Source organism: Oncorhynchus mykiss, chromosome 20, assembly GCF_013265735.2.
Source record: "Oncorhynchus mykiss isolate Arlee chromosome 20, USDA_OmykA_1.1, whole genome shotgun sequence".
Lineage (NCBI taxonomy): Eukaryota > Metazoa > Chordata > Actinopteri > Salmoniformes > Salmonidae > Oncorhynchus > Oncorhynchus mykiss.
Window position 1 is genome coordinate 9029459 of NC_048584.1, and position 12782 is coordinate 9042240.

General features: G+C 44.0%; 1 protein-coding gene across 1 annotated transcript in view; it reads right to left on the reverse strand.

The window, feature by feature from the left end:
* Positions 1-9863, reverse strand: part of LOC110498733 (calcium channel, voltage-dependent, T type, alpha 1G subunit) — a 198628-nt gene extending 188765 nt beyond the window's left edge. The window contains exons 1-2 of the mRNA XM_036956460.1: positions 9736-9863; positions 3155-3288 (exon numbers count right to left, since the gene is read on the reverse strand). Coding sequence (XP_036812355.1) covers positions 3155-3288; positions 9736-9828 — 227 coding nt within the window. The 5' untranslated portion in view covers positions 9829-9863. The remainder of the gene's footprint in view (positions 1-3154; positions 3289-9735) is intronic.
* Between the last annotated feature and the right edge of the window lie 2919 nt (positions 9864-12782).

Below are 12782 nucleotides of genomic sequence, written 5' to 3' on the forward strand. Positions count from 1 at the left end.
TGTAAATACAACCCATATTTATGCTTATTTATTTTCCCTTGTGTACCCTTAACCATTTCTACATCGTTGCAACACTGTATATACTGTATATATATAATATGACATTTGTAATGTCTTTATTGTTTTGAAACTTCTGTATGTGTAATGTTTACTGTTCATTGTTAATTTCACTTTTGTATATTATCTACCTCACTTGATTTGGCAATGTGAACATATGTTTCCCATGCCAATAAAGCCCCTTGAATTGAATTGAATTGAGAGAGAACGATAGAGATAAAGAGATAGGTGAGGAGGAAAGGGCAGAGAAAGAGAGCGAAAAAGAGAGAAAGGTAGAGAGAAGAGAAAAGGGGTGAGGAGGAGGAGCGGGGATAGAGGGAAGAGAAAGAGGGGGTAGAAAGGGAGAGCAACAGAGGGAGAGAGTCATTTAACTGGACCTAGATATTTTGTTATATCATTTGTTCATGGTGACTTTAAGATAGTCTGTGCCCTGTCTCAAGCACACATAAGTCTCTCTCTCTCTATCTCTCCATTCCTTCCCTTCCTCCCCGTCTGGCTCTCGATCTGTAACCTCTCTTCTGTCCCCAAACAGGTCTGGAATCAGCCCGAGGAGGCATTAATAAATCAAGGAGAAGAAAGGGCAGGGAGGAAGAGAGAGAGAAAGAGACATAGATAAAGAGACAGACTGTCACTTCGTGTCTCTCTCCCTCTCTCTGCAGCTCTGTGATTGTATTGATGGTAGGAGGTCAATGATCACGGTACGTGTCAAGGAAACCTTCAAGGAAACCTTCAAGGAAACCTTCAAGGAAACTAATGGGAGTGTGTTATCATTGAGTCTGTGTATTCTTCGCCTTCCAAAAACCTTGGCCATATGACTACTTCTTGTGGTGTATGTATAGTGGAGGGTGTACAGTTGGGTTCCTCAACGGTTCTTTGGGAAGGGTGATGGTTCCTTGTGGAACCATACTGACCCAAGAACCCTTTTGGTTCGTGCAGTTGAAAAAAATAAATGGTCATTTCCACTTTTAGTGATAATTAAAATGTAGGGTTGGTGGCTCATTATAATATCTTAGGGCATTGTTTGGGCAGAGCTCTTTTGTGCATCCGTAAGTGAGAGTCATTCCAGTTGAACTAATCTGTTGTGCTATGCTATTACATGTTATATATGACTATGGCCAGGAAACGGTATCTTGTGACAGACTCATGTGTGACCTTGTGTTAATGTGACTAAGTAAGTCAGTCGTTCTCAAGTCTCTTCTCAGGGGGCCCCCAGGTGTTCCACAGATACCTGATTCAACGTGTTAATAAACACGGCTATTAAACCATGATACAAAACGTTGAGAAAAGTTCTTTATAGAACCATTCATAAAGGTTCATAAAGTACAATATAAAGGGTCCTATATCGCCCCAATGTCACACCCTGGTCTATTTCACCAGTCCTTGTGATTGTCTCCACCTCCCTCCAGGTGTCGCCCATCTTCCCCATTATCCCCTGTGTATTTATACCTGTGTTCTCTGTTTGTCCGTTGCCAGTTCGTCCCGTTTGTCAAGTCAACCAACGTTTTGGTTCTCAGCTCCTGCTTTTCCCTAGTCTCCCTTTTTCTGGCCCTCCTGGTTTTGACCCTTGCCTGTCCTGACTCTGAGCCCTGCTGTCAGACCACTCTGCCTACCCTGACCCTGAGCCTGCCTGCTGTCCGGTACCGTTGCCCCACCTCTGGTTTACTGACCCCTGCCTGCCTTGACCGGTCTATTGCCTGCCCCTGTTGGAATATTAAACCATTGTCAATTCTACGTGTCTGCATCTGCAAAGCAGAACCCTTTTTTGGCCTTTTATTAATGGTTCTTTATAAAACCTTAGTAAATGGTTCTTTATAGCACCATTCGGGTTCCATTTAGAACCTTCTAAAAAAAAAGAAAAAAAAAGGGTTATAACACCATAGCACTATATAGAACCATTTGTTTTTAATGTGTAATGTTGATATTGTGGTCACAATGATTATCTTCTAAATGGCCTCTCTGCCCCCTACTCTCCTGCTCTCTCTGTCTTGCCCTTTTTTCCATCCTCAGTATCTACAGTACCAGTGGTATCGCCATCTATACTCCCGGTGCGCTGACAGATCGATGTGCGGAAGTGTCCCTCTGTCCAAGACAACCTGAGAATCACTGCACTATTGACTGGGGATCCTCCAAAACTCATCTGAGGAGGGGAGGAAAGAAGGGATGAGGGAGGCAGAGAGCGCTGGCCTCCCTCCAGTTCCCTGTCACCCTGCACTTAACTGCATTTAACTGGCATCCCTCACTTTTTCTAACCTCCTCCATCCTCTTCTCTACTTTCACTCCCTTTCTTCTCTCTCCTCACCCTTCAGCCCTTTCGTCCCAATCACCTTGTCGACCCTTCACCCTGCCCTAACTTCACCACCCCCTATCACACCTTGTAATATGAAGTCAAGCACATCAGTGGCCTACACAGACTGTGACGCCAAAGGAAATCATTCAAGAGAAGCTCAGTAATAGGAGACTCAAATCAGTGCAGGCGAATGGGACTAGCTTTCTCTGATCTTTATCAAACACCGAGTGAAATCAAGCTGACGTTTGCACTTCATGCTCAAGCCTGCTAACATATGCACTTGCATTCACGCACACGCGCACACACGCGCGCACACACACGCGCACACACACGCGCACACACACAAGGAATGATTATGAAGAGAAAGTGCCAGGGTGCTGAGAAATGCTCTTTGGCAGAAATTATTTTCCTTTTCAGAAACAGACACTTCATCAGAACACTCCTAAACGAAACTAGCAACCGTTGCCAGGAAGTGTGTACCCGACCACCCGTTCGTTACCTTGGTTACTATTGTCTCAGTTTGGCTGTGTGTTCTCATGAGGGAGAAGGGGGTTGGCGTTTTTTGCAGACACTGCAACAATGTGAAACAAAGGGATACACACACACACACACACACACACACACACATACACACACACACACACACACACACACACACACACACACACACACACACACACAAAGTGTGCCGTGTTGCCCAGACAGAATATGTAGGTTCTCTCTCTATGTGGTTGTCGTGATTCACAGCACATGTTTTTGGCTGGGGACGCCCTCTAGCCAGGGCGTGCGGCGTGCGTGTGCGTGACTCACCCGGCCAGTACGATAAAGAAGTCGAGCCTGTTCCAGGTGTCTCCTAGATAACACTTCTTCCCAAAGATGCCCAGCGCCACCATCTTGATGACCATCTCCACCGCAAAGAACGCAAAGATAAAGTCATCAAAGTCCTAGGGAGAGGGGGAAAAAACACACGAATATGAAGAAAGAGAAATAGAAATGAAAGGAAACTCCAGAGAGACAGGGGTTAGTGTATGGATGAGTATGTACCTATAAGTGGGTTGGGGGGGGGGGGGGGGGGGGGGGCAGGGGATGGATAGAGAAGGGTAAAAGGAGACAGCGTAAGACATGGGGAGAGAGAGTAAGGTTATGCTATGATAGTGCCGGACTGTGTTGATCACAGAGGTAGACGCCCAGCGCTACACGACTCCTCACAACATGAACTGGTAAATAAAAGGCTTCTCAAATAAACCTCTTATTGCAGATACAGTGACATTCTTTCCCTCTGCGAAGTTGCAGAAGCACAAGACAGACCCCACTGGGGTTTGTTCAAGGCGTAGTTTTGGTTTTACATTTGTGTTCAACGTGAAAGCAACAAAAAATGCCCCCGTGTCATTGGATTTAGGTTCAAAGTTGCGTGAATATTTTGGGGGGGAAATTCCCTCATGTTGGTTACTTTTTTTCTAATCCAATCAGTTTCCCACGTTGATTCAATGTCATTGCACTAAATGTTTGGGTTGAAATGACGTGGAAACAACATTGATTCCACCCATTTTGCCCAGTGGGAAATGGAGAGGAGAGAGATACTGACTCATCACACATGTGAGCACACACAGACAGGTACACTCATCTCATCTACTTTGGGGTTGAATAAACCGCCCTCCTTATTTCTGCATCCTTGTGATTAGAGTGTAATCTGAATCATTTTCAGAGTAAACAGTAGAGCACATCCCTGGATTAACATCCCTGGAATTTGTTTATCTCATAAAATATGCAAAGCCTTTTGCTGAGTTTAGACTGAGGAGAATCACATTATTAAGTAATGCGAATGCAAAGAGTGTGTGTTTTTGTGTGTGTATGTGTGTGCGCGTGTGCGTGTGTGTCTCTCACACACACACACGCACACGCACACACACACCTGAGAGTTCTAGCCAGATGGAATCCATTTGACTTTAAACACACTGGATACACAAACACATGTGTCTATAGGGCTGGAATGTAAATAGAGATATAGTGTACTGGAGATGAAGCCTGTAGAGAATAGAGCAGAGAGAAGCTCACGGTATCTGTGAGTGATGAGCCATGCAATCCCCTTCCCTAACCCCCTGTTCACATGCAGAGAGAGAAACACACACACACTGCTCAGAGGGGAGTACAGTTCTAGGCAGGTAGAACCAAGAGGCACATAGCTGGGATTTCCCAATGTGAGAAAACCTGTGTGTGTGTGTGTGTGTGTGTGTGTGTGTGTGTGTGTGTGTGTGTGTGTGTGTGTGTGTGTGTGTGTGTGGTGTATGTGTGTGTGCGGTGTACGTGTGTGTGGGTGTTTGTGTGTGTGTGTCAGAAAGCGAGAGCAGGATTCAACGAAGCATGGAGAAGGAGTCTAACACACACACACACACACACACACACACACACACACAGCTGGCTCCCAGAGCGGAGACACCAGTGGCCTGTGCGCAACGCTTCAATGCTCACCCGCTCCCCTTCTCTTTATCTCTCCTTCACTTGTCTTGCTCTTTCTCTCTCTGTTTCTCTCTCTCTCTTAGATTCTACCTCAATTTATCTCCTATTTTTTCTCTCTCTCTCCTCCCTTATTAAATCACTCTTCCATATCTATATCTATACACATATATTATTCCATCATTTATTTCTGTCTTATTACTCTGATTATGTCTCTGCAGTATCTCTTATTTCTGTCTTATTACTCTGGTTATGCCTCTGCCGCATCTCTAATTTCAGTCTTATTACTCTGATTATGTCTGCAGTAGCTCTTATTTCAGTCTTATTACTCTGATTCTGTCTGCAGTAGCTCTTATTTCTGTCTTATTACTCTGGTTATGTTTGCAGTAGCTCTTATTTCTGTCTTATTACTCTGATTATGTCTGCAGTGGCTGTTATTTCTGTCTTATTACTCTGATTATGTCTCTGCCACATCTCTAATTTAGGTCTTAATACTCTGATTCTGTCTGCAGTAGCTCTTATTTCTGTCTTATTACTCTGGTTATGTTTGCAGTAGCTGTTATTTCTGTCTATTTACTCTGATTATGTCTGCAGTAGCTGTTATTTCTGTCTTATTACTCTGATTATGTCTGCAGTAGCTGTTATTTCTGTCTTATTACTATGATTCTGTCTGCAGTAGCTGTTATTTCTGTCTTATTACTCTGGTTATGTCTGCAGTAGATGTTATTTCGGTCTTATTACTCTGATTATGTCTGCAGTAGCTCTTATTTCGGTCTTATTACTCTGATTATGTCTGCAGTAGCTGTCATTTCTTTTTTTTCTTTCTTTAAAATTTTTATTACCCCCTTTTTCTCCCCAATTTCATGGTATACAATTGTTAGTAGTTACCATCTTGTCTCATCCTTACAACTCCCGTACGGGCTCGGGAGAGACGAAGGTCGAGAGCCATGCGTCCTTCGAAACACAACTCAACCATGCCGCACCCGGAAGCCAGCCACACCAATGTGTGGGAGGAAACACCGTGCACCTGGCGACCTTGGTTAGCGCGCACTGCGCCCGGCCCGCCACAGGAGTTGCTGGTGCGCGATGAGACATGGATATCCCTGCCGGCCAAACCCTCCCTAACCTGGACGACAACGCTAGGCCAATTGTGCATCGCCCCACGGACCTCCCGGTCGTGGCCGACTGCGACAGAGCCTGGGCACGAACCCAGAGTCTCTGGTGGCATAGCTAGCGCTGCGATGTAGTGCCCTACACCCCTGCGCCACCCGGGAGGCACTATAGCTGTTATTTCTGTCTTATTACTCTGATTCTGTCTGCAGTAGCTCTTATTTCTGTCTTATTACTCTGGTTATGTTTGCAGTAGCTCTTATTTCTGTCTTATTACTCTGGTTATGTTTGCAGTAGCTGTTATTTCTGTCTTATTACTCTGGTTATGTCTGCAGTAGCTGTTATTTCTGTCTTATTACTCTGGTTATGTTTGCAGTAGCTGTTATTTCTGTCTTATTACTATGGTCATGTCTGCAGTAGATGTTATTTCTGTCTTATTACTCTGGTTATGTCTGCAGTAGCTGTTATTTCTGTCTTATTACTCTGGTTATGTCTGCAGTAGCTGTTATTTCTGTCTTATTACTCTGGTTATGTTTGCAGTAGCTGTTATTTCTGTCTTATTACTCTGGTTATGTCTGCAGTAGCTGTTATTTCTGTCTTATTACTCTGATTCTGTCTGCAGTAGCTGTTATTTCTGTCTTATTACTCTGGTTATGTTTGCAGTAGCTGTTATTTCTGTCTTATTACTCTGATCATGTCTGCAGTAGCTGTTATTTCTGTCTTATTACTCTGGTTATGTTTGCAGTAGCTGTTATTTCTGTCTTATTACTCTGGTTATGTCTGCAGTAGCTGTTATTTCTGTCTTATTACTCTGATTCTGTCTGCAGTAGCTGTTATTTCTGTCTTATTACTCTGGTTATGTCTGCAGTAGATGTTATTTCTGTCTTATTACTCTGGTTATGTCTGCAGTAGCTGTTATTTCTGTCTTATTACTCTGGTTATGTCTGCAGTATCTCTTTTAAAGGCATAGTGCTGCAGTGCACAGCACTGGGTGTCTGTGTTGCTGTCTCTTTGGTGCTTCGTCACACTTGTGTGTAAAGCTCTGGACCTAAACAATGGCATCATGCCGTGGGAACAGCCGTGTGTGCGTGTGACACATGCGCACACACACCCTCTTTCTTTCTCTAGCTCTCCGAGTGGCCTGTACTATGGATGACTATACTCTAGTCTCCTAGCCCTGTCTATCTGGACTATACCACTGAGCCATGTATTCAACTGGCCATAGAAGCCTCAATGATAATGATACTGGTTTATTAAAGCAGCTGATTCCTGACCTGCCTTGACTATAACATCTGACCCTGGGGTTCAGACAATGATGATTATCTGTAAATCCATTCAGCTCTGTTAATATATTGATATCAGAAGGGTGGGAGGCAGTGCAAAATACAGTCGATAGGAAGTTCAAAAGGCCAATCCCATCCTTTCCCGGGGTCCTTTAGGGAGCCACACAGATACTCTCCCTCTGGGCAGGAATGAAACTGGAACCCCATTCAGAATGCTTCTCTGATTAACCTCCACTCCCTCTCTTTCCTCTCCCTCTCTTTTCCCCTCCAGCCATGCTGCCTTTGGTGCAGTATTCAATACACAAAGCAGAGAGAGGACTGACACACACACACAGACAAACCGCTGCCTATGTAAGTCAACCCACACAGATATGCACCTTGCGAGATACTGTGCAGTGCACACACTCTCTATGCCGGAGGTAGAACGTGTGTTGGAATGATTGAGTGGTTTTGCAGGCAGAAATGGGGAGGTGGGAGTGCATTGAGCATTGAGCCACATTCCGACATGGAACTAGTGACATTTGTCCTGATTCCATGTTACTGTAGCAGAGGAAGGGTTTCTGGGAACTGCAGAGTGTGTGTGTGATTGCGAGTGTTTTGAGGAACCCCAGGCGAGGAGCGATAGAGAAGCCTCTATCTCTGCATCAGGAGGAGATGGGAGGAGACACACACACACACCAAAGCTTCACACACACTCAGACACGTGTACGGGAGAGGAAAGAGAAGCAAATCAAGGTCTTCTGCTGTGTGTCTAAAGAAGGTGTGTGTGTGTGTGTATCCAAGCTGCAGTTTATATTTTGTATGTGTTAGTCTATTGTCACAGGCCTTGTAATAATAGTCTTGCGTTGTTCCCGGGTTTTTTTATTTATTTATTTTTTACCTTTATTTAACCAGGTAGGCAAGTTGAGAACAAGTTCTCATTTACAATTGCGACCTGGCCAAGATAAAGCAAAGCAGTTCGACAGATACAACAACACAGAGTTACACATGGAGTAAAACAAACATACAGTCAATAATAAAGTATAAACAAGTCTATATACAATGTGAGCAAATGAGGTGAGAAGGGAGGTAAAGGCAAAAAAAGGCCTTGGTGGCAAGGTAAATACAATATAGAAAGTAAAACACTGGAATGGTAGTTTTGCAATGGAAGAATGTGCAAAGTAGAAATAAAAATAATGGGGTGCAAAGGAGCAAAATAAATAAATTAATTAAATACAGTTGGGAAAGAGGTAGTTGATAGGGCTAAATTATATGTGGGCTATGTACAGGTAAGAATTGTAAGAATTGTGAGTCTGTGTGATTGAAACAAAAAGAAAGAGTGTGTGTGTGTGTGTGTGTGTCTGGTTGAAATAACATAGATAACAACATTCCAACTGAATATTCTTCGTATGAAAATTTGACTTGGAGAGATACTCCTGCATGTGTGTGTGAGTGTGCATGTGTGTGTGCATGTGTGTGTGTGTGTGTGTGTGTGTGTGTTTGTGTGTGTGTGTGTGTGTGTGTATCAGGAGGAGATGGGAGGAGACACGCACACACACTAAAGCTTCACACACACTCAGACACGAGTGTGTGTGTGTGTGTGTGTGTGTGTGTGTGTGTCTCGGCTACAGATGCTAGCTGACAGTATTTGAACCCTGCGATAATCTCATTCAGAGCTCTGACAGGCAGAATTAGCATACATAGTGGCTATATTTTCATACGAAGAATATTCAGTTGGAATGTTGTTATCTATGTTATTTCAACCAGACACACACACACACACACACTCTTTCTTTTTGTTTCAATCACACAGACTCACAATTCTTATTTCAACTACTCATAAGTAATATGTTTTCCCAAAACTCTTAATGATCAATTAAAGGGGAAGTTGAGGCGGAACTAACCAGTCTGTAAGTATTGCTGAGAAAACACTCCGGGTAAGATCATAACTGGACGTGTGCCCAACAGCAGTGTAAGGCTAGTAGCCAGTCCATCTAATGAACACCTCAGAGTAGAAGTTAAATATGTTGTTCTCCAACAGCTCAGTCTGATCATTAGTGTTCTCTTTAAGTTCACTCAGCATTATTAATGTAAACACACACACACACACACACACACACACACACACACACACACACACACACACACACACACACACACACAGACACATGAAAGGTCACACAAATACTCAGAGAACTAGACTTGGCTCAGGAGGCCATGAGGGGAGGGGAGAATTTTGTCTCCCGGTGAAGGGTGATAACATGTCTCATAACAGAGAGATGAAGAAAGAGTAAGCGAGCGAGAGACAGAGGGAGAGACGAAGAAGAAGGGAAACAGAAAGAGAGAGATGGATGGAGAGAACATGTAATGGATGAAAGTGCGTTGAATCTCTAGGCTGCACATGTATCTGCAGTGATAGCACGCACCTCACTGTCTGACATCAGAGAGATGAAGAGAGGGAGAGAAGGAGAAAGAAAGAGAGAGGGAGACAGAGAGAGACACAAAAGAAAAATCAGACAGAGATAGAGAGCGATGGAGTGATAAAAGGAGAGATGAAGAATATACCTCCAGGATCTTGCAACGTTCCGACTCACAGTCGTGGTCCTCACAGGGTTGGAACATCCCCAGGGTGACGCAGTTCAACAAGATCACCAGCATGGAGGCTCGTTCAAACCACGTAGAGGATAGGGAGTTAAGGAACACAATGGAGAGGTGCTAGAATCATACACAGCCTTACATAAAATACAAAAGACACAGAAATTAGAGTATGCATTTTGGACTTTGCATTCATTAGGATCCCCATTAGCTCCTGCCAAGGCAGCAGCTACACTTCCTGGAGTCCAAACAGGAATAAAATAATTACATCACAACAAAACAACAGCCTACATCATAAACAAAATAATACAATACATTATTAAATTTTCACTCAATCACAAATGTACAATTTAAAATGTACAATACTACAATAATACAATATTACACTGTGTGTGTGTGTGTTGAGTGCATGTGTTAGAGTGTGTGCGTATGCGTGTGTTCGTCCGCGTTGTGCCACGAGGTGATGTTTCATCTGATTTTTTAAAATCTGATTTTACTGCTTGCTTGAGTTACTTGATGTGGAAGAGAGTTCCATGTAGTCATGGCTCTATGTAGTACTGTGCGTTTCCCAGACTCAGAACTGGACTTATGGACTTGTGAAGGGACCTCTGGTGACATGTCTCGTGGAGTAACTGTGTCTGAGCTGTGTGTTAGGGACTTGTGAAGGGACCTCTGGTGACATGTCTCATGGAGTAACTGTGTCTGAGCTGTGTGTTAGGGACTTGTGAAGGGACCTCTGGTAACATGTCTCGTGGAGTAACTGTGTCTGAGCTGTGTGTTAGGGACTTGTGAAGGGACCTCTGGTAACATGTCTCGTGGGGTAACAGTGTCTGAGCTGTGTGTTAGGGACTGGTGAAGGGACCTCTGGTGACATGTCTCGTGGGGTAACGGTGTCTGAGCTGTGTGTTAGGGACTTGTGAAGGGACCTCTGGTGACATGTCTCGTGGGGTATGTAACGGTGTCTGAGCTGTGTGTTAGGGACTTGTGAAGGGACCTCTGGTGACATGTCTCGTGGGGTATGTAACGGTGTCTGAGCTGTGTGTTAGGGACTTGTGAAGGGACCTCTGGTGACATGCCTCGTGGGGTATGTAACGGTGTCTGAGCTGTGTGTTAGGGACTTGTGAAGGGACCTCTGGTGACAGGTCTCGTGGGGTATGTCACGGTGTCTGAGCTGTGTGTTAGGGACTTGTGAAGGGACCTCTGGTGACATGTCTCGTGGGGTATGTAACGGTGTCTGAGCTGTGTGTTAGGGACTTGTGAAGGGACCTCTGGTGACATGTCTCGTGGGGTAACGGTGTCTGAGCTGTGTGTTAGACACGCTGTTTGAACAGACAGCTCTGAGCTTTCAACACATGTCACAAAGACTAGTAGTGGTCGTAGTCCCTCTCTCCTCTACTTTGAGCCAGGAGAGATTGACATTCATGTTTATTGATATTAGCCCTCCGCGTACATTTAAGGGCCAGCCGCCTTGACCATACACATGGCCAGTAGTCCAGGCGTGATAAAACTAAGGCCTGTAGGACTTGTTCTATTGATTATGATGTCAAGAAAACAGAGCAGTGCTTTTCCAGGACAGACTTCTCCCCCCATCTTAGCTACCGTTGCATCAATATGTTTTGACCATGGCAGTTTCCATATATTTAGGAAAAACTTATATCTGGCCAAGCATTCTAAAAGTGACTGCATCGTTTTGGTAGTGTTGCAGGGTTTTAATTTGCTGTGGTAGCTGGTGTGTATAATAGTGGGTCATGAGTGTACACAGTAAGACATGTGCTACTGAAAATGTATATGGTTATATTACATAAGAACAATGGTCCAACACTAATAGCAATTTGACTATTTTATAACAAATGGATAGCGGTCGCTGTCCACGGTTCTGAAACACCAGTGTGCTGTTGAATTGGCGCCTCTCCCTAGACCATGTTGCTATGTGCATAATAGCAAAGTTTCCCAGCATATTGGTGTTGAGAACAATGTGGTGGAGGCAGCAGCGGAGTTAGGAGACGTGAAAATAGCCCTTGCCTTAATTGTCTAAGAAAATGAGGAGGAAACCCTTAATTAATTAGGTCTATAATCAACAGCCTAACTGTGCCGGGCTTTATATAAATCATCCACATATACTGAACAAAAAAATATAAACGCAACATGCAACAATTTCAACGATTTTATTGAGCTACAGTTCATATAAGGAAATCGGTCAATTTAAACAAATTCATTAGGCCCTGATCTATGGATTTCACATGACTAGACAGAGGAGCAGCCATGAGTGGGCGAGGGCAGGGCATAGGCCCACACACTGGGGAGCCAGGCCCAACATGTCTGAATTTGTTTTTCGACACAAAAGGGTTTTATTACAGTTTCATCAGCTGTCTGGGTGTCTGATCTCAGACGATCCAGCAGGAGAAGAAGCCGGATGTGGAGGCCCTGGGCTGTCGTGGTTACACGTGGTCTGCGGTTGTGAGGCCGGCTGGAGGCCAAATTCTCGAAAATGACGTTGGAGGTGGCTTATGGTAGAGAAATGATCATTCAATTATCTGGCATCAGCTCTGGTGGACATTCCTGCAGTCAGCATGGTTATTGCACTCTCCCTCAAAACTTAAGGCATCTGTGGCATTGTGTCATGTGACAAAACTGCACATTTTAGATTGGCCTTTTATTGCCCCCACCACAAGATGCACCTGTGTAATGATCATGTTGTTTAATTCGCTTCTTGATATGGTACACTGTCACGGTTGTCGTAAGAACGGGACCAAGGCGCAGCGGATGTTGAGTTCCACATATTTATTTCAAAGTGAAACTTTAAGCAAAAACAATAAATCAATAAACGAACAACGAAATGTGACTACGTGGTGCACATGCACAACCACAAAACAATATCCCACCAACACAGGTGGGAAAAATAGCTACTTAAATATGATCCCCAATTAGAGACAACGATTACCAGCTGCCTCTAATTGTGAACCATACAAAACACCAACATAGAAAATATAAACTAGAACACAACATAGACATTATAA